Raw genomic sequence first — 20,889 nt, forward strand, 5'->3', positions numbered from 1 at the left:
GAACATAGAGTAACGTACAAGAGTGGAGGAAGATGCACACAGGTGGATTATAGCCTATGTAGGAGGGCCAGTCTGAAGGAGATTGGGGACTGTAAAGTGGTGGCAGGGGAAAGTGTAGTTAAGCAGCATAGAACGGTGGTCTGTAGAATGACGTTGGTGATCAAGAAGAGGAGGAGGAGTGTGAAAGCAGTGCCAAGGATTAAATGGTGGAAGTTAAAAAAAGGGTGATTGTGAAGTGGAGTTTAGGGAAGAGTTAAGACAGGCACTGGGAGGCAGTGGAGAGTTACCGAATAGCTGGGTAACTACAGCAGAACTAGCAAAGAAGACTACTAGAAAGGTGCTTGGTGTGACATCTGGACAGAGGAAGGAGGACAAGGAGACCTAGTGGTGGAATGAGGAAGTACAGGAGTGTATACAGAGGAAGAGGCTGGTGAAGAAAAAGTGGGATTGTCAAATAGATGAAGAAAGTAGACATGAGTATAAGGAGATGAGGCGCATGGCAAAGAGAGAGGTGGCTAAAGCTAAGGATAAGGCATATGGAGAGTTGTATGAGAGATTGGACACTAAAGAGGGAGAAAAGGACCTGTACCAATTGGCTAGACAGAGGGACAGAGATGGGAAAGATGTGCAGCAAGTAAGGGTGATAAAGGATAGTGAGGGAAAGGTACTCACAAGAGAGGAGAGTGTGTTGAGTAGATGGAAAGAGTATTTTGAGAGGCTGATGAATGAAGAGAATGAGAGAGAGAGAAGGTTGGATGATGTGGGGATAGTGAATCAGGAAGTGAAACAGATTAGCAAGGAGGAAGTAAGGACAGCTATGAAGAGGATGAAGAATGGAAAGGCTGTTCGCCCAGATGACATCCCAATGGAAAAGCATGGAGGTGCTTAGGAGAAATGGCAGTGGAATTTTTAACTAGATTGTTTAATGAAATTTTGGAAAGTCAGAGGATGCCTGAGGAGTGGAGAAAAAGTGTTTTGGTACCTATCTTTAAGAATAAGGGTGATGTGCAGAGCTGCAATAACTACAGAGGGATAAAATTGATCAGTCACAGCTTGAAGTTATGGGAAAGAGTAGTAGAAGCTAGGTTAAGAAGGGAGGTGATGATTAGTGATCAGCAGTATGGTTTCATGCCAGGCAAGAGCACTACAGATGCAATGTTTGCTCTGAGAGTGTTACTGGAGAAATACAGAGAAGGTCAGAAGGAGTTGCATTGTGTCTTTGTAGACTTGGAGAAAGCATATGACAGGGTGCCTAGAGAAGAGTTGTGGTATTGTATGAGGAAGTCGGGAGTGGCAGAAAAGTATGTAAGAGTGGTACAGGATATGTACGAGGGTAGTGTGACAGTGGTGAGGACTGCAGTGGGACTGACAGATCCATTTAAGGTGGAGGTGGGATTACATCAAGGATCAGCTCTGAGTCCTTTCTTATTTGCAGTGGTAATGGACAGGTTGACAGATGAGATCAGCCAGGAGGCCCCGTGGACTATGATGTTTGCAGATGACATTGTGATCTGTAGTGAGAGTAGGAATCAGGTTGAGGAGACTCTAGAGAGCAGAGGAATGAAGGTCAGCAGGGCTAAGACAGAATATATGTGTGTAAATGAGAGGGAGGGTAGAGGAATGGTGAGGATGCAGGGAGTAGAGTTGGTAAAGGTGGACGAGTTTAAGTATTTTGGATCAACAGTTCAGTGTAATGGGGAATGTGGAAGAGAGGTGAAGAAGAGAGTACAGGCAGTGTGGAATGGGTGGAGAAGAGTGTCAGGAGTGATTTGTGACAGACGGGTACCAGTAAGAGTGAAAGGGAAGGTCTACAAGAGGGTAGTGAGACCAGCTATGTTATGTGTTGGAGACAGTGGCATTGACAAAAAGGCAGGAGTCAGAGCTGGATGTGGCAGAGTTAAAGATGTTAAGATTTGCACTCGGTGTGACTAGGATGGATAGGATTAGGAATCAGTATATTAGAGGGTCAGCTCATGTTGGACAGTTTGGAGACAAAGCAAGAGAGACGAGACTGCGTTGGTTTGGACATGTGCTGAGGAGGGATGATGGGTATATTGGGAAAAAGATGCTAAGGATGGATCTGCCAGGTAAGAGGAAAAGAGGAAGGCCTAAGATAAGGTTTACGGATGTGGTGAGAGAGGACATGCAGGCGGTTGGTGTGACGGAGCAAGATGCAGAGGATAGGAAGAAATGGAAAGAGATGATCCACTGTGGCGACCCCTAACAGGAAAAGCCAAAAGATGATGATGATATTTCCTTTTATTAATAAAGCCACTAATAAGCATTGTTCCCAGCCAAATTAACAAACTATACTACTCAATTTGAAATCTTTATCTAATGGATTTACTACTTATTCATATATTCAGCAAGTGTTTATTTTCTTTAATTGTTGTATCCATTTCAACAATATATAATATCTGACTTCATTTCATCAGATTGATTGAACTCACTTTCATTTGTTATTATACAATCTATCTGTAGGTTCCCAGGATTTCATAGTATGTAGATTTATCAGTACATTTTTTCCTTCCCAAGCCGTTTCTCCTCGAAGATTTCATATCCTTTTTCTTTGGACAATTTATTGTATTTTACTTTAGTTATGTCTGTTAACCAGAGTAGAACACTGATCCATGGGGATCTTTTTCAGGTTCAGCCTGGTGATACAAATAATGAACATATAGAGTAGGAAGAGAAACCTTTTGTTTTTACAGAGGGGATTTGCCCTTTAACCAGGGGCACAATCGATGTTTAAACAGTTGATATAAAGACTTATTTCAAACTGCTGTACAAATTCATAAATTTCCTATTAAATGTCAGTATTACCATGTAAATATAATCTCATAGGTTGCTTTGCTTACCTAGAAGTACAGCAATTCATGTTACTCTATATAACACATGAAATGTGATTCAGCTGTGTATCACACATTTTCAGTCGTATATCTATCCTGACTCCAGTTGAAATTCCTAAAATTTCTCTTTTTATTAAACTCAGCAATAGCCTCAAAGCATTTTAATGTTATCTTTACAACTTCCTTGTCAACAAAGCCATTTCTTAACTTTCTAGTAAGCCAGACTTATTAACTCATATACTCAGACTGAAGTGATACTCCTTTATTCTCCAAATGTTCCAACATATTAAATAAATTATTTTTAGTTTCAAATGAAATATCAGAAAGGGCCCACTTTGTCAGCTGCTTGGCATAGAGGGATAAACCGTGGCTGCAGCTCATATGATCTGGGATTAGTCCATAAACTGCCCTGGAGGAGATAAGAGGGAGGGTTGGACTGTGCAGCTGATGTTGTCTTAGCCCATTTGTGGGGAGGGAGGCAATCAGGTCTACTGTGGTGCTGGCACACCCTGTCAAGAGAGGTGCACACCTTCCACTGTAAGCAGTGGGGGCATGTGCTTGACTCAAACAAGCTTGGTCCATGTGTTAGCCTACAGGGATCATGGGCAACAACATGCAGGCTTGCAGGGGAAGATATAGAGGACCCCCATGTCTGCAAGTGCTCAGCTCAGATGCTAGGGAAGAGTGTTAGGGAAAGAAAACAAACAAAAAAAAAAAAACACCTTCATGGCTACCTGGCTAATGACTGTGCTATGACTGCTTCTTACCCCAGATATGGGGAACAAAGGAACATGAGTCACATCAGGGACTTGATGATTGGCAAACATGGGAAAGAAAGAAATACAGAAAAGACCTCTTTTCTAAATATAAAAAAGTCATAATGAGAGTCATTTTTAGCCCCAAGAGATAGAAAACAGTTTGCCAACATATATATATGTCTGGGGGTGCAACTCCCTCTTACACATGCTTTAAATGAATCAAGTTATTTTTGCAGTGACCCTAATGATAATAGACATCAGCTGGGTATATCAGCCCTGTGTTTCTAATGCTTAGTCAAACACTCTGCTTGTGCTGTGCTGATGAGGTCATAACAAGCAGAGGTGGCCTTAGGTCAACTGGTGCCCTAGGCAAAAGGGCTCTATGGCATCCCCCACCACACCATCTGGTGCCCCTATCCTGATCTACCTACACCAAATAAATACTGGAAAAGTGCCCCTGCTAGAGCAGCGCCCTAGGCGGTCGCCTAGTTGCCTATGCTTAAGGCCGGATATGATAACAAGGCCAAAATATGCATATCCACAGCTAGTGGGGTTTGCTTTATTAATGGCCTGAAATTGTCCATTAAAATGATGAAACAAGTCATGGGCATTCAGAATTGCCAATTAGCTGAAACATCTGATGTTCATAAGGATCATTTGCATATATCCCATGTGCCTCTGATACAAGAGGTTTGGGAGGTCACTCAGTGGAAGTTCTAGCTTTGCTGGAGTTTTCCTTTTGTTTTTACTGACTGTTTTTTCAGTGACCTTCTCACTCATTGTTTTAATGTGTGTGTGACTGAAAAGTTTTTAGGGGGTGAAAACACTGAAAGCATATTTGAATGAATACTCAAATGACCGAATGCTCATTTTTTATTCTTTTTCTATGTAAGAATGTGCAGGAAAGTGAATGACTGAAAAAGTTATAGTGGATGGTGTATATGTGCAAGTGTTCACAGGTTCTAGGGTTAGGGCAAGGGTTAGGTAAGGAGACAGATTTACTGTTTTGGATGTTTGGTGTTGTATGTGTTCTCTTGTCTTGTCTAGTTGTACTGTTAGGGAATGGGTTTTTAATAACATAATGTGTAGTGTTAATGGGCATTGGTAGGGTTAGGTTTAGCACTCATGAGTAAGATGGTGCTGGTGGGGCACCAGACTGCAAAACTGCACTGTGTAAAAAATAAGATGGCTATGGCTCTGTATAAGATTGATAGATACATGTATGTATGTATGTACGCACTCACACACACTCATACACAACAGATCTGAGTATTACAAATCTTAACTCATATCTGAATCAAGTACTACAGCTACAGCTTTTCACCCTTGCTAGAATGATTTAAGACAGTGCTGTGAGACCTACATCATGCAGCAGTCCAGGGTTGGATTCCCACTATTTCCATTTGCCTATTATGTGTTTTTGAGAAAGTCAGTTAACCAGACTTTGTGCTTGAATCGCCCCTGAAAGGGGACTGTATGCCCAGCATACTTACTTTGTTAAAAATGTTTGTAGTCTGGTAGTTAGCACAAACAATTGTGGCTATGAGCTCTTAATAGCCCAAGTCTACTTTTGATTTACTGAACCTACATCTGCTGACTGTGTGACTGAGCAAGTCACTTAACCAGATAGTGCCATGCGGCAATTGGAAAACTGGGCTAGGCTCCTCAATGGTATCTTGGATTGCATGCCTAGTAACTGCTTATCTGTAGCTGGAGATTAGAATGAGATAAATAAAGTACTCACTATACCGATTATTAGCTATGAACAATCAACTTTTCCTCAATGAGACATAGGAACTTGCTCTGAAAATGTGAAAATGTGAACATGTGAGTTTTTATGGCAGAAAAAGAATTGTTTCTTCTGTCTTCAGTACAATAATCAAAAATTATAAATTAGGAAATTATAAATTGTAGAAATTTTGATATGGCATGCTGCAAAAATCAGTTAATTTCTGAAAATATGGCATGTTATAATATATAACAATACATTATACTAGACAGCAAGCAAGGGAATTTCATTTCACAAAATGCTTGCCCTTCCTTTGAAAAAAAATTATAATATTAATTTTATCCCATTAAAACTAATTATAGAGTGAAGGTCAACCACAGTCATGTCTAAACTGTTGCATGGATTAGCCACCATTACTGTGAAAGGAAAGTTCCAAATATCCTGGGAAATCATAATTTGAACTTTACCACTCAGGAATGCCTTTCAGTAGAATACCTCAATATTTATGTAATTTAATCTAAAGTATCTTTTTCGGATGTGTTACAGTAGCAGAGCTCAATGAAACATACCATATCAATTACTATGGTCTTACATATATGAAAAGCACCAAATATTACTGTTTCAGATGCAGTCATTGTAAACACTTACGTATTGTTGCTTTTTATCTGCTGCTAATCGGGTCACTTCTTCCTTTTCAGCCTTAAGCTCATTTTCATTATAGTAAAATTCACGCACTGTAAACCTAAATGTAAGTACATTTTCTATTAAATGCATATCTAAATAACCATTCCATAACATTATTTTGCTTTATTATTCTATGAAACCTTTCTAATATACAGAAAAAAGCTTATTTTTATGAATTCCGTAGGTACAAAAAGATTCACGCTCATGTTACTTTATTCAGACATATTATATTAATAATTTGTACAACTGTGCAAGCACACTGCACTTACTCTCAAATCCTGCTTAGATATGAACACTTGATTATAATATATATGTGAAGGGTCACACTGCAGTCATTAACTTAGGTGACAGTAATTGTTCACAAACACACAAATCAAAAAGCAAGCATATAATTTGTCTCAGTTTGTCTAAACCCTAAGGAATAAACAGTTCATTTTTTGCAGTGAAATGTGTGATGTTTATAAAAATAAAAAATCAGTTTAAAAACACAGAAATCCTATGACAGAAACAGAACAGACTCGGTAGTCTGTTACATAGTCCCACTCAGTGAACATTATAACGTAATGGCTATCATGTGCCAGCCTGTATCCTTAGACCCTCTCAGTCCTTGGAGGAAGACTGGGGTGGGGCTCTGGAGTAAACGCAAACAGTCTACTGGAATAAAGGAAGTCAGAATGAAAACTCACAAAAGTATAGTTTTGGTTGTATTATAAGTTTTAATTTTTTTCTTCGAGAGCTACAGAACACCTGTGTATTCCCACTTTGGAAATTTCTGTTACCCCTTTTGAGTGCCTTCATAGAAAAATTCTGCTCTGATAAAATGGTTTGAGAAAATGCAGATAGGTGCAGAGAGGTACAACTGGATGTAGAATCCTTTTTTCTCCCATCTGCACCTTGCTAAGGATACCACATCCCATATGTTCATCGGTCTTAGTGGAGCTTGATGTAGAAATAGCAGTAAAAGTGACTCCCAGGTAATAAACTCCAGTTTCTAAGCTCTCCTCCAGCCAAACCAGAATGGCATCTTCTGTCAGAGCCAACATGGGACTTCAGATAAGTAAGCATCACAACCTTTGTTATGCCTCTCATATATGCTACTTACACATACATTACGTAACTCAAGTTTCACTTTCCCTGCTATGACACATTTTTGTTTCTTTTCTTTTTTTTTTTTTGCTGTGTGTGTGTGTGTGTGTGTGTGTGTGTATGCCGATAAGCATACGTGTCATGTATTAACATTATAATTATATTAAAATTATATTATGTGTTTAACTCATGCATAGGATTCTAAGCCACTAAGGCTAATACAGAAGATTATCATAACCAGTTGGTCATGGGTTAGAACTAAGCTAACTGCCCTTGTGAGCCATTCAAGACTAGCCAATTACACCATGTGAGAATCAAACCCTACACCTTGCATCTGTAAGGTAAACACCTTAACCATTATGCCATCCTCCCACCCTCATATGCTTTCAAAGCTGAGATTGAGCTGCCCCAAAGTAGTACCAGTTACAAAAGTGCAGGAACAAGAAGCATCTAACAGCTTTAAAAACAATAACATATCTTACACTGACTCAGAAATTGCAGTGAGGTGTACCTCTAATCAGCTAACAGCTTTAAAAGGTATTAGATACTTTACACTATCTGACATTTTTGAGTGTGTATATGGAGGCAGCCTGAAGTACATTAGCAGCTTTCAGAACTGTTAGGTTTCCAAAAGCACTGCAGTGGCAGTTGTTTGTATGGCAGAATGAGACTCGCTAATAACAGTGAGGCTCATACATAAGCACTTCACTATTACAAGTTGTTGTATCTAGATCCTCATGTATGACCCTTATTATAACAAAGTTATGTTTTACCTGTGTATCAGAGGGTGATAATCATGCCTCGTATATTACACATGTAATCCTTCACACCTATACACTGGGAAAGAGTAAATGATAACAAAGTAAATCAGTATGTGTAACTTTCAGAAATGTGCGAAGAAGCACAATATAGTAGTTACATAAACATTCCATTGTGCTCTGACAATATATTAATGAAAAAGAAAGCATACAGTATGTCATGCAAGCTTTACTTATAAGGCACTAGTAACAAGAAAAGACAGGATTAGCTCCACAACATAAAAGAAAGAAAATAGAAATCTACAGATCAAAAACTACACTGTGTTCTTACCAAAGAACTCACCTTATTAGATCTCTGCTTTGGCTCTTAGGTTCATGGGTAACGGCTAGGCTAGTTGCCTTTCAGGATCATTTTAAGCCTAGCCAATTTCTCCTATTGTGGATCAAGCTCTATACCTCTTGTTTGTGAGGTAATCACCTTAACCATTACACCAACCCCCCCCCCCCTCTTTTGTCTTAAAAGCCAAGAATTCTTCAGGAAATAACAAAGTTCTAAGAGACACTCCATTTTAAATATACAGTAATTGTGATGAAACTTATGCTAAAAAGTCATAAGATAAAAACATCATGTGATAAAAACCAGTCATAGGACATCTGTAACAGAATTATATAAAATGATTGATATTTTTATAAGAATTAAAAAAAGAAGTAAATATTGCAACAGCAAGACAATAATTTATAGTCTTGCTGCCTCCATTTTAAGAGTGCTAGCAATACTGATAGATTTATTCAGACCTGGGGATAGTTGGTTTTATGACTGAGCTGATAATAAAGTTTGCAATATTCCCAAAATTTTCCCAAGCTCCCCCTGTCCAAAGTCTTGTTACTTTTTTCCAGCACCAAGGGACAATCAGTTAGAGCGTTCAGCTGTTAACTGAAAGGTTGGTGGTATGAGTCCACCCAGGGATGATGTTTCTTGTTACCTTCCTGGATTATATAAAAAGAGCCATGACACAGCTTTCAGATTGTGTCCCATGCAGGTATGAACCTAATAATGAGCAGCATTTTACCTTTTCCAAGGATGATACCACAAGATAAACAGAAGAAACCACTCTCCAAAGCTAAGAATACAGCATCCATGGGAGCAGATGACATCCTGGGCTGTGTACTACATGAACTACAAAATGAACTGGCACCCCACCTAAGTGTCATGTTTAATCATAGCCTTACCTCAGGCTTTATGCCCAATGAGTGGTGCACAGCTACACTTATCCCACTCCACAAGGGGGGATCCACCTTGGATCCCAGGAACTATTGTCCCATCAGTCTGATGAGCCTGATCTGCAAAGCCATGGAACGCATTATCATGGAACTTATAAACAAAGACATTGGCAACCTTCAAACACTGGACCCCACCCAGTTTGGTTTCATAAAGAGCCAATCTTGTCTCCTCAACCTGATTGACTTCTTTGAATCAGTCTCCAAAGCCATGGACGAGGGCAAGGCAGTCCACACAGCCTATCTGGACCTTGCCAAGGCCTTCGACACCATCCCCCAATCTGGAATCATAGATAAACTTACTAAGCTGGGCATTAATCCCTACATCACTTGATGGGTTGCCAACTGGCTTACTGACAGAACCCACACTGTAAAAGTAGCCGACTCAAAATCCAGCTCCAGATAAGGGACAAGTGGAGTACCTCAGGGTTCAGTCCTGGGACCGCTTTTGTTTGGCATCTACTTCTCTGAAGTACAGGCCAGCACTAAGGCACTCTGGCTAACAAAGTTTGCAGATGACTGCAAACTGGGAGCCATTATTGAATTCCCAAATTATGTGGATATTCAACAAAAGGGCCTTACAGAAACATATGCTTGGTTCCAGAACCACGGGCTCAAGCTAAATGCCAAGAAATGTATAGTTATCCCTGTTGGGAAAAAACATGTACTCATGAATTACCACATAAGTGGCAGTACAGTAAACGCCAAAAGTGTGATAAGGGACTTAGGGACACAGGTGGACAGTGGTCTCACCTTCGACAACCACATTGCCACAACAGTCAGGAAATCTTTCTATGTGGCACACCTCATAACTAAGGGCTTTTCATTCAGAAAAAAGGAGGTCATTGTCCCAGTGTACTCATCCTTCATTAGACCCATTATAGAGTACAACGCCCCATTTGGTATGTATCTCACAAGACATCTGCAACAAATGGAAAGGCCACAGAGATACCCCACTAAAAGAATCACAAACCTAAAGCAGATGCCCTATGCTGACCGTGTAAAAAACCTTCAGCTATACTCTGTCGCATATCGCCTTCTCAGAGGTGATCTCTGCTTAACATACAAGGCCATGTCAAACCCAGAGCTGTTGGACATGCTCCACTTAAAGAAATCTCAATCCCTCAGAGCCATATGCTCCAGGGATCTAAACCTGGTCATCACAATGAACAAAACATGCTTGAGGGATAGGTTCCTGACCCAGAGACTCCCCATACTCTGGAATAGACTGCCCATACATGTCAAGCAGAGGTCCTCCTTGGCCCTCTTCAAAAGGAACCTTGATGATTGGATGGGAGATAGGAAATTCACCCCAGGGATCATGTCAGTCACCCTGCTAAACAGGGGACCAGGGAAGTAAATATTCTGGGAAGGAATAGCCAGGGAATTGTTATGGCTATGCTTATATAGGCTCTAGGGCCGATAGCCTAGTACCAACCTATAAACCTATGACTGACTTTAACAATTGGCTTAGTTACTGATGTCATTCTAAGGGGGTCCAATATTTGTCATCTTAGGAGGACATGTTCAGCAGACTATGCTGCTTTGCCAGGGATGGTCTGCACCTGTCCCTACTATGTTTTCAGATATTGACCAAAACATAATTCCACTGCTATAGTGCCTTTTTAGGCAATGCCAATCTGATAAATCTTCCAACATAGTAAATTCTATGCAAGATAAACTAAAAGTGTTACTGCACAAAGCTAGGAGTCTCAAAAAGAAGCTCTGCCCCTTGGGAACACTCCTGTAGGGCATTGATATCTGTGCAGTTACTGAGACATGGTTTAAAGCTGTGGAAGGCACCCAAGTAATACAAGGCTATAACATCTTGCACACATTTAAACCAGCTGCCACACAAGAAGGGAAAGGAGGTGGAGGTGTGTCAATCTACATAAAAAGTAAGCACACTTCAAGATTGGTCAAGCAATATGACATGCTTGAGCTACTTCATGTTCAATTAATCTTAGGTAAAGTCCTATACTATATCCTTACTAGCTACAGGTCCCCATCAATGACCCAGGATAACCATGCTACATCCATGAATGTACTGGAGTCACTCACCATTCAGCCCAACACCGTATTCATGGGTTATTTCAACGATCCCACCCTAAACTGGGACACATATATACACCCACTAACATGCAGCCTCAAAGATTCCGAGATTTTCTCAATGCAAACACCCTGGATTAGTTAGTCTGCACACCTACTAGGAGTGCAAATATCCTGAATCTGGTACTCAAGAATATTAGGCAACTTTGCACCCCTCCTTGTGCAATGTCCTTACTGGTCAGATCAGATCACAAAGCGGTAACTTCTGAAAAAGTATAAATTCAGAACTCTGAGCAAACCCCAGAACCTTTAAGAACTTTTCCAAGGCTAATTATCTCCTACTAAATGAAGGCACAGATACATTCAAAGCACCCACCCCCAAACTCAGAGAACACAGTGCCCTATGCGGAAGTGTTTGTGAAAACCCTGTACAAACACGTAAATAGCTGTATAGAAATAGCATACCAAAGTGACATAAACTTAGGACAAATTCTAAAAAACAAGCCCCCCCCCCCTTGCTGGATCCACAGTATAAACAAGTTGTACAACAAAAGAAAGAAAATTTGGTTCAAAAACAGGAAGGGCTATGTCCAAAAAGCAAAAAACCTCCATCAGTCTCAACAAGCAACTCAAGGGACTAATCAAGTCCACCAAAGCCACCTTCAAGGCAAAAATAGCCTCCCAGGCTAAGGATAACCATAAGGCATTTTTCAGTTATGTACGCAACCTTAAAGTGAATACCCAACAGTGTGCTGAACTAATAGTAAATGTAACGTCCTATACTGAACCGGGGGATATAGCAAATTTGCTGGTTGATAAATTTAGCTCCAATTTCACCCCCCGTCATCCCAAGTCCCCCCCTCCAGAAAATACCCTCAACCATTTCTCCCCCCACTATCCCTAAAGAACAAGTCCTCACTGCACTCTCTAGAGCTAAAAACATTACATCAGTGGGTCCTAGTACTATCCCAGTTTGCCTCTTAAATAGCTTGAAACATGGCCTATCAGGCCTACTTGAATCTCTACTCAGCCACAGCCTCCAGACAGGCTTTGCCTTAGAGAATGGAGTGCTCCAATGGTCATCCTTCTACACAAAGGTGGACCATCAACAGAACCAGGGAACTACAGATCCATACATTTGTCTAGTTTTATATCAAAGCCATGGAAAGAATTATCATGGACCTGATAAGCAAAGATATAGGAAATTTTCAAACACTGGATCCAACCCAGTTCAGTTTTATCAAGGGCAGGTCATACCTACTAAACATCTTCGAAATAGTCACAAGAGCCATGGACAAGGGCAAAATGGTACATTCTGCCCATCTTGAACTGGCAAAGGCATTTGACACAATGCCTTAGTTAGGTATTCTAAACAAACTCACGAGTTTAGGCATAAATCCCTGTGTCACTTAATGAATAATCAAATGGCTCACAGACAAGACACATGAAGTTAGGGTGGAGAAATCCACCTCCACCAAGAGGCCTGTTACTAGTGGTGTGCCACAGGGTCTGGTACTGGGATCTCTCCTGTTCACAATATACTTCTCTGAAATAAAGGCAAAAGTAGAGAGTCTTTGGCTGACTAAATCTGCTGATGACTGCAAGTTGAGTGCAATCAATGAATTCCCCAAAGATGCAGATATCCTCCAGGAGGGTCTGACACAGACAAATAATCGGTGCCAGAATCATAGCCTAAAACTTACTGCAAAAAATGCATAATTATACACTTTGGGAAGACAACCACCCCCATACCTCTCAACCTTGAAACATCAAAAATCTGCACAAAAAAATCTGGATGCTGATTAACATGAAATCTGCATACCTAATCATGTAATCCTGCCCACTCCAATGGAATTGTGGGATACTATCATTCAAATGTAAACTGAAGAAGTTGAGAGATATAGTGTGTGTGTGTGTGTGTGTGTGTGTGTGTGTGTGTGTGTGTGTGTGTGTGTGTGTGTGTGTGTGTGTGTGTGTCCTATGACATACTAGCATCTTGTCCAAGATTAGTTTATCTGTCATGCCTAAAGAGTCATGGGATAGACTCCACCTCCCCTGTGCCATGTCTATCTGGTAAGCTGCTGGCACAATTCCAAACTTACTGTCATCTAAGGGCATATTGAAACAATCCCGCTATGCAGTCTTAGCAGCTTCTAGTTCTGCAGCATGTTGTTGCTTTATAAGTTACAGTGTCTCATCATTCCAACCAATATTATTTTAAGCATAAATTAATAACTTTGGAGAACGGTAAACCAGTGCCATACAATGGTGCAGTCTAAACTGTCTTGAGCAAACAGGCATGCAAACAAAAGCCTATTTTTTGTTAAGCTATTGGACAGATAAGGAGGAGCCTTTGTGCACATAATTTTACACACATCAGAAAGGAAATTCCATGCTGCTTTTCTGCTGCCTGACATAGCTTGTCTCAAAACACCACAGGACTGCCTAGAATCTCATTAATTATTGCAGATGGCATTCCATTTCCATACTTAAATTGCGAAGCATCATATGATTAATTAAGAAAATATGAGTCGGGGATCATTAATTTTGTACTGCCTTATGTAGAGTACAGTAGCAGTCTACCTAGTTTAACCATCTGACTGCTGAAACTGCCCAAAAACCTGACAGAATGCCAGCCTTATGGGGTGTTTTAACTTTTAATTTCTGCTGTTTAAAAACAAAACTAAACTACAAATGTTTTAGTATGTGAGGTGGGCATGCATGCACAGAAGCCTTTAATATTTGGTTAAATAACATTAGTGGTATTTGCATTACATGTTTAGTTATATCTTATGTGCCTAAAAATCAAGGAAGAAATTAGAATTCAGAAACTCAGCTGTAACAAGTATTTCATAAATGCCACTATAAAAGAATGTCCTAATGCAGGTCTGAATTACGGCGTGAAATTAATGTTGATGCGTAATCTTTCTGGAAGTATATAGAGTTACTTAACATGTCCTTACATAAACAAGAGACCTTTTTAGCTTTTCTCATTTATGTTTATGTTTAGTCCAAGGCTAATTACCTCCTACTAAGTGAAGGCACAGATAACTTCAAAGCCACCCCCCCCCAAACTCAGAGAACACAGTGGCCTATGCGGAAGTGTTTATGGAAACCCTTTACAAACACGTAAATAGCTGTATAGAAACAGCATACTGAACTGAAATAAAATTAGGGCAAATTCTAAAAAACAAGCCCCTTTGGTGGACCCACAGTATAAATAAGTTGTACAACAAAAGAAAGAACATTTGGTTCAAAAATAGGAAGGGCTATGTCCAAAAGGCAAAAAATCTCTCAGCAAGCAACTCAATGGACTAATCAAGTCCACCAAAGCCACCTTCAAGGCAAAAATAGCCTCCCAGGCTAAGGATAACATAAGGCATTTTTCAGTTATGTACGCAACCTTAAAGGGAGTGTGCTGAACTAATAGTAAATGGAACTTTCTATACTGAACCGGGGGATGTAGCAAATTTGCTAGTTGATAAATTTAGCTCCAATTTCACCCCCTGTCACCCCAAGTCCCCCTTCCAGAAAATACCCTCAACCATTTCTCTCCCCACTATCCCTAAAAAACAAGTCCTCACTGCACTCTCCAGAGCTAAAAACATTACATCAGTGGGTCCTAGTAATATCCCAGATTCAATGTGGGGGAGAGGGATAGACACAAAGTAATACAAGGTTGTGAGCCAGAAAAACTGGACCAGGCCAGCTTCTAAGAAAACAATCAGGAAAACCAAGCTCAGTCAATTCCAGGTCAGTTTAGTGCAGTATCTTCCTAATAACTACAAATCGTGTGGTACTAATCTACTACAGTGTGGTGAAAATAACCATCATGTCTATAGGGAAAAACAGTTGAAGTATGGGCTGCAAGTACATAGGTAAACCTTTTCCAAGAGAAAGAAAGTAGTTTTAAGTAATTGACCTAGGAGTACAATAGGAAGAGAAAAAAATGGGGGGGGGGGGGCAGTAGTGTGCACGCTTACAGTAAAAGGCTATAGCAAAATGTCTTCAGTTTAGAGGACAGATTAAATACAACTCTAACATATACTAGTGTAGCTGAAAACACTTGTGTTCCAACGACGCAGGGTCTCACAGTGCAGGGCAACCACACAGCCTTTGCTTTATTGGAGGTTGGCCAAGACACAGAATAAAACTTTTGCTGAAGGGACTGGAAATAAAAAGGAAGCAGTCTTATTACCAAGTAACTAAGATAGAAGATGCATGGGAGGAGCAGCATACCTTGTAAGAAACATCACAATTCTATGAGCAACACAAAATGCAAGGATAGCAGAGATATGATGTTGTCCTATCTCACCTTCAACCTTCACTGGTTGGGACAGCGTCCCTAGCACCATATTTCTTGGGTGGCTCATGGGAGAATATTCTTCAGAACAGTGGCACCCAAAAGAGGCCCTGTTCCTGGAGGCCAAATCCACTTTGCAATGAGTGATAAAGGTATGAAGCCTTGCCCAAGTTGCTGCAGCATAAATGGTATCAATTGGAAGTCTCACCCGAAAGGCAGAAGAGGTTGCTATGGCTCTTGTAGACTGATCTTTAAATTTTTCGGGGAGTTCTTTGTGTTGAGATTTCTAAATAAAGGTAATAAAATCTGACAACCATTTTGAAAGAGTGACTTTTGATACAGGAGCACCTTTCTTGTAGTCTGAAAATGATACAAATAACTGATCAGATTTTCTGAAGTCCTTTGTCCTATGTAAGTAGAAGCATAACTGCCTATGTACATCTAGCTGGTATAGCATATATTCTGCCTTGCTGCCATAGTTGGGGAAAAAACTAGTAGGTCTATGGACTGGTTCAAATTAGATTCTGAGCATACTTTGGGAAGAAAGGATGGGTTTGTTCATAGTGATATTCTATCTTTGTGAAAAAACATGTAAGGAGGCTTTATTGACAATGCCTGTTGTTCTGACACTCTTCTAGCAGAAGTGATGGCTATCAAAAGAATTGTCTTCCAACTTAAAAACTTTAGATCACAGGATGATGAAGGTTCAAAGGAGGGAAGAATCAGACGAGATAAAACAAAGTTTAGGTTCCATGGTGCTGGAGGGGCTTTAATGGGTGTTCTTAATAAAACAGTTCCCTTTAGAAAGGCCTTGCAAAGTCTGTGGGATATTACATTTGGCCCTGATTCACCTATGTGGAAATTAGAAATCACTGCTAACTGCACTTGAATAGTAGCTGCAGCTGCACTTTCATTAAATAGCTTTGTCAGGAATTCAAGAATGGAAGGTACGGGCAGAGAAGGGATCAATGCAGTTATTCAAAGCCGAAGATGAAAATCTCTTCCACTTGCTGGCATATAACTTCCTCTTTGAAGTCTTATGAGATGAGATCAAGATATGTTTCACTGATGGAGAAAGGTCTGGGAGCCTGGCTATGTTTGGAATTGGAGCAGCCAAGCTGTCAATTTGAGAGTTTGAAGGGAGGGATGGAGCATGCCTGATGCATGAATCAGAAGGTCCGGAACTGGGTCCAGAATCCAGGGCTCCTGCTGAAGATGAGGCCAAAGGAAGGGGAACCAGGTTTGATGAGGCCAGTATGGGACAATGACTATCAAGTTCCTTCCTAAGTAATTGGCTTTCTGAAGAACTTTGGGTATCAATGGAAAGGGAGGAAAACTGTAGAGGAGACCCAAGGGCCAATCATGGATAAGTGCATCCCTTGGTGACTCCCCACAGAGGGGGGATTAAGGCAAAGTAGCTGCTGCATTTGGTGTTCATGGATGTGGCAAAAAGGTCACAACAAGGCTGGCCCCATTTGCAGAAAATCTTTTCCGCCACTTCCTGTTTTAGGGATCAGTTGTGAGGCATCAGAATCACTCTGCTGAGTCTGTCTGTATTGCAATAGTTTGCAGTGGAAGGGAGTCCTAGAATGCTTGCAACACTAAAAGCACTGCTCTCATCTCTAGGACATTGATGTGCAAATGGGCCTCATGATCCTGCCAAGTGCCTTGGACTGTCTTTCCCAGATAATGCCCCACCCTACCTGGGAAGTGTCTGTGGTCACTGTGGCTAACGGTCGACCTAATGTCACATGAGTGGAGTGAAGCCACCAACGAAGGTCTCTCTTGCAAGATTCTGTTATCAAAATTTGGTGGGACATGGGCAGTTCCTGCATGGACCACTGAGTGAACAGTAGCCACTGTAGAATTCTCATGTGCAGACGTGCTAATGGAATCAGCGTTATTGCTGCTGCCATGGTCTCGAAGACTTTCAGGACTGTTTTGGCTTGTACTTTTTTCTTGGAAAGTAGGTTTATGACCTGATGTCGTAGGACTTGAACTCTTTTGGGGGGAAGTTTTGCCATCATTTTTGTTGTATCTAGATCTGCTCCTGTAAAAATAATATGCTGAGATGGCAACAAGGCAGATTTTTTGTAATTTATTGTGATTCCTAGGTTACAGCAGAGCTGTAAGGTGGTGTCCCTCACTTTTGTTAGTAGATGCTTGGTGGTGGTGGTTAGGAGCCAGTCATCTAGGTACAGAAACACTTGGAATCCTAGGCATCTCAATTGAGCCATGACCACTGCATTACACTTGGTGAACACTCTGGAGGCTGTAGTGAGACCAAAGGGCAGAGCTCGAAACTGGTAATGATTGGCTCCCAGCTGAAAGTGCCAATGACTCCTGCACTGCCTGCCCATTTTTATGTTGTAGTACGCATCCCGGAGGTCTATAGAGCACATCCAATCATCTTGTCCCAGAAATGGAAGTATTGACTGCAGTGTTAACATCCAGAACTTTGACTTTCTTACTGATTTGTTTAATTTGCTAAGATCCAAGATGGGTCTCCAGTCCTCTGTTTTCTTTGGAACTAAAAAGAACTTCGAGTAAGTTCCGGATCCTATTTGGTCTGCAGGGACTGTCTGAATGACTCTTTTGTCTAGCAACTTTTGTATTTCTAGAGTTGCCTATTCCCTTTGACTGGGTGGGATATCCAGGATGTTTTTATGTTTGGGACGGGGAAAGAAAAGGGTACACAGTAGCCTCTGGATACAATGTTTTCTACCCACTTGACTTTTGTTGTTTTTAGCCAGGCTTCTAGGTACAAACATAAACAACCCCTAACTGCCTCCAGAGATGGACAAATGGGCCTCCTTTCAGGACCGCTGACAGAACTTACCATGGAAAGATTCCCTGTTGCCCTGATTTTGTGGACTTTCTCTGCCACATGGTCAGCATCTCCCATTGGCACTCCCCCCTCTGGCCTGGGGGAAGAATCACCACATGTGCCCTGGAAAGCTCTCTGGGATTTCTGAAACCACATTTTCCCCCCTTCTGAGTTTTTGGGTAAGGTTTGGTATGTAGGGAAAAACAGACTCCCTTGGCAGAGAGAGTCTTTCCATCCTGTTCACACCTGGTTAGTGTGTCTTTGGCTATGAGCCTGAACAAGGATAAGCCATTGAAAGGGGCATTAAAAAAAGAAGATTTAAAATGGTCCACAAAGTCACACAAGTGCATCCAGGAATGTCTCAATTCTTGAACCCACTGCCCTGCTGTCTCTATCTGTTGCATAAGAAATGAGCCTCATGGAGGAGTTGACCACTGAGGTTAAGGGAGAGAGCTGACAGGAAACCTTGTCTGACACCCCTGCAACTACTGAACCTTGGAGAGTATCTCCTAGCTCTTTCAGGAGATCTCTCTGAAGCCTAGTGAAGTGAGTTAGATAATTTAGCGATCTGAATGCAAAAGTTGCTGAACAGAATGTGCGCTTTCATATTTGTCCATCATATGAGACTCTCTGTTCAGGAGATGGATAGATGAGGGTGTCTCTGAAAGTTCCTTTTTGGTGGCTGCAGCCACCACCATAGCATCTACTGGGGTACCCTTGGTAAGAAACTCCTCGTCTAAAGGTGCAGTAATAAATTTGTTCAGCCCCTGAGGAACAGGTTCCACTGAGTCTGGAGACTCCCACACTTTTCAACTAACTACTTCTATGAGCTCGTCGAAGGGCAGAGACACCCAAGTGGCAGAAGGGTGAGATCCAAAGGCCTTCAGGTATACAAACTCCTCCTCAGAAGGGTTGATAGGCTTCCAGCCACCTCTCTGCTTAAGTATTTCTAGGATGTCTGTGAAGGAGTCATCCTCAGAAGGTGACTGTGGGGACCCTTCTGACTCATCGAGGTCTGTATCAGAAGTGATGGACTCCTCTGGGGAGTCTAAATGCTTCCTCTTGCATAGTCTCTTTCGAGGGACCTCTTCAGAAGGGTATTCTGGAGAAGTTTCAGAAGAGAGGGATTCACCCAATGGGGCATCATGAGGCCTAGGGCCTCTGCATTTCTGTGGATACACTGGGGCTGAGACAGACACCGGTGCCTTTGGGGGAAGAATGTCCGGACCTGAGAGTGGACCTGTCTGTTGAGACAGCACTCTCCTCATTACCTTGAAAGCCCCCCACCCCTGGTCCAAGGAAACTCATGGCTCCGAAGAACCAGAGGGAATCCTGGAACCAAGAAGGTTGTCTCCAATGCTGAGGTAGGAGCCGAGCTCACCTGTGCCAAGGCCCCAAGAGGCAAGTTCAGATCTGACAACTGTCCGATCTGACTCCCCTCCTGGGACCTGACCGGAGAGCATTGGCTCTTGGACTCCTTGATCTCAGAAGATACCAAGGATATCGGAGCAATAGCCAGGCCAGAAGATCCTGGGGCAGGTCTCGACTTTGATGGTTCCACTACAATCAGTTCTAACATTCTGGCTCCGATGTCCAGGATTGGCTCGGAGGAGGAATCGATGGTAAAAGGGTAGGCTGGGTCAGTTCCGAAGCCCTGTGCATCAGATCCAACAACAATTTGGCCAGCACTAGTGTCCGCAATAACCTCCGCACCACGCGATCCACATCATCATCTGCAATGCTCCTGGAGGATCAAGGGGAGGGAGCTGGGGATCTTGATGCCTGTAGTAATGGTGACCTTAAGGTTGGAGATACTGGTTCCAATTCCAGGGACTGGCTCTGTACCCGAAAATCCAATGGCTCCAAAACTAAAGGAGTTGGGGTAGAAGGTTTCTTGGGCCTGACCATCTTTGGGTCCAAAGTTGACATCTTTTGCACTTTTTTTGTCGGCACCAACTGACAGTCCGAAGAAGAAGATTATCTCTTTCCAACTTTGTCTGATTTGGACGAGGGGGAATGCCCCGATTTTGAAGGACCCTGACCACCTTCAATAGCCTCTGAAAAAAACGGTTTTTAATAATCCTCTGAGTATCAGTTTATTTTTTCTCTCCAAATGCACCCTGTTTTTGGCTTCATTTTCCACACTTTTTAAACCCAGAGAGTTTGCTATCTTTTGACTGCTTAGTGGACATGACAGAAAAGAGGCAACACAACAAGAAGTTTGGATTAAATGGTTCTCTAAATTAAACAAGCCTAAAACTATGAACAGAAGCCCTTGACTAGAACAGGCTTGATACCAGAAGCTAATAACTATCACGATTTACTACAACTCCTTTTTTTTTTTTAACAAATAAGTACAACCAAAAAAGTTAATGGGCTCTCTAAACTAAATGAGCCCAGAAGTTATAGAAAAAGGAAGTCCTCTAACTAAAACGGGCATAGGAGACATTTAGACCAGGATAGGGAGAGAGAAAAGGCCTTGTGGGAAAAAACAACGGCCAGCAGCACAAATAACAGAAAACGGACACTCTAATAAACTTAACAAACAGTAAATAAATACAAAATTAG

At 41.5% G+C, this 20,889-nt stretch overlaps 1 protein-coding gene across 2 annotated transcripts in view; it reads right to left on the bottom strand.

The window, feature by feature from the left end:
- The window catches only part of ATP6V1C2 (ATPase H+ transporting V1 subunit C2), a 455,055-nt gene that overhangs the window by 158,358 nt on the left and 275,808 nt on the right, over positions 1-20,889 (bottom strand). For both annotated transcript variants that reach the window (XM_044079287.1, XM_044079294.1), the window contains exon 7: positions 5,985-6,078. In XM_044079287.1, the coding sequence (XP_043935222.1) occupies positions 5,985-6,078 (94 nt within the window). The remainder of the gene's footprint in view (positions 1-5,984; positions 6,079-20,889) is intronic.

The sequence above is a fragment of the Protopterus annectens genome, chromosome 1.part1 (genome assembly GCF_019279795.1).
Source record: "Protopterus annectens isolate FY-2018-M chromosome 1.part1, PAN1.0, whole genome shotgun sequence".
Taxonomy (NCBI): domain Eukaryota; kingdom Metazoa; phylum Chordata; order Ceratodontiformes; family Protopteridae; genus Protopterus; species Protopterus annectens.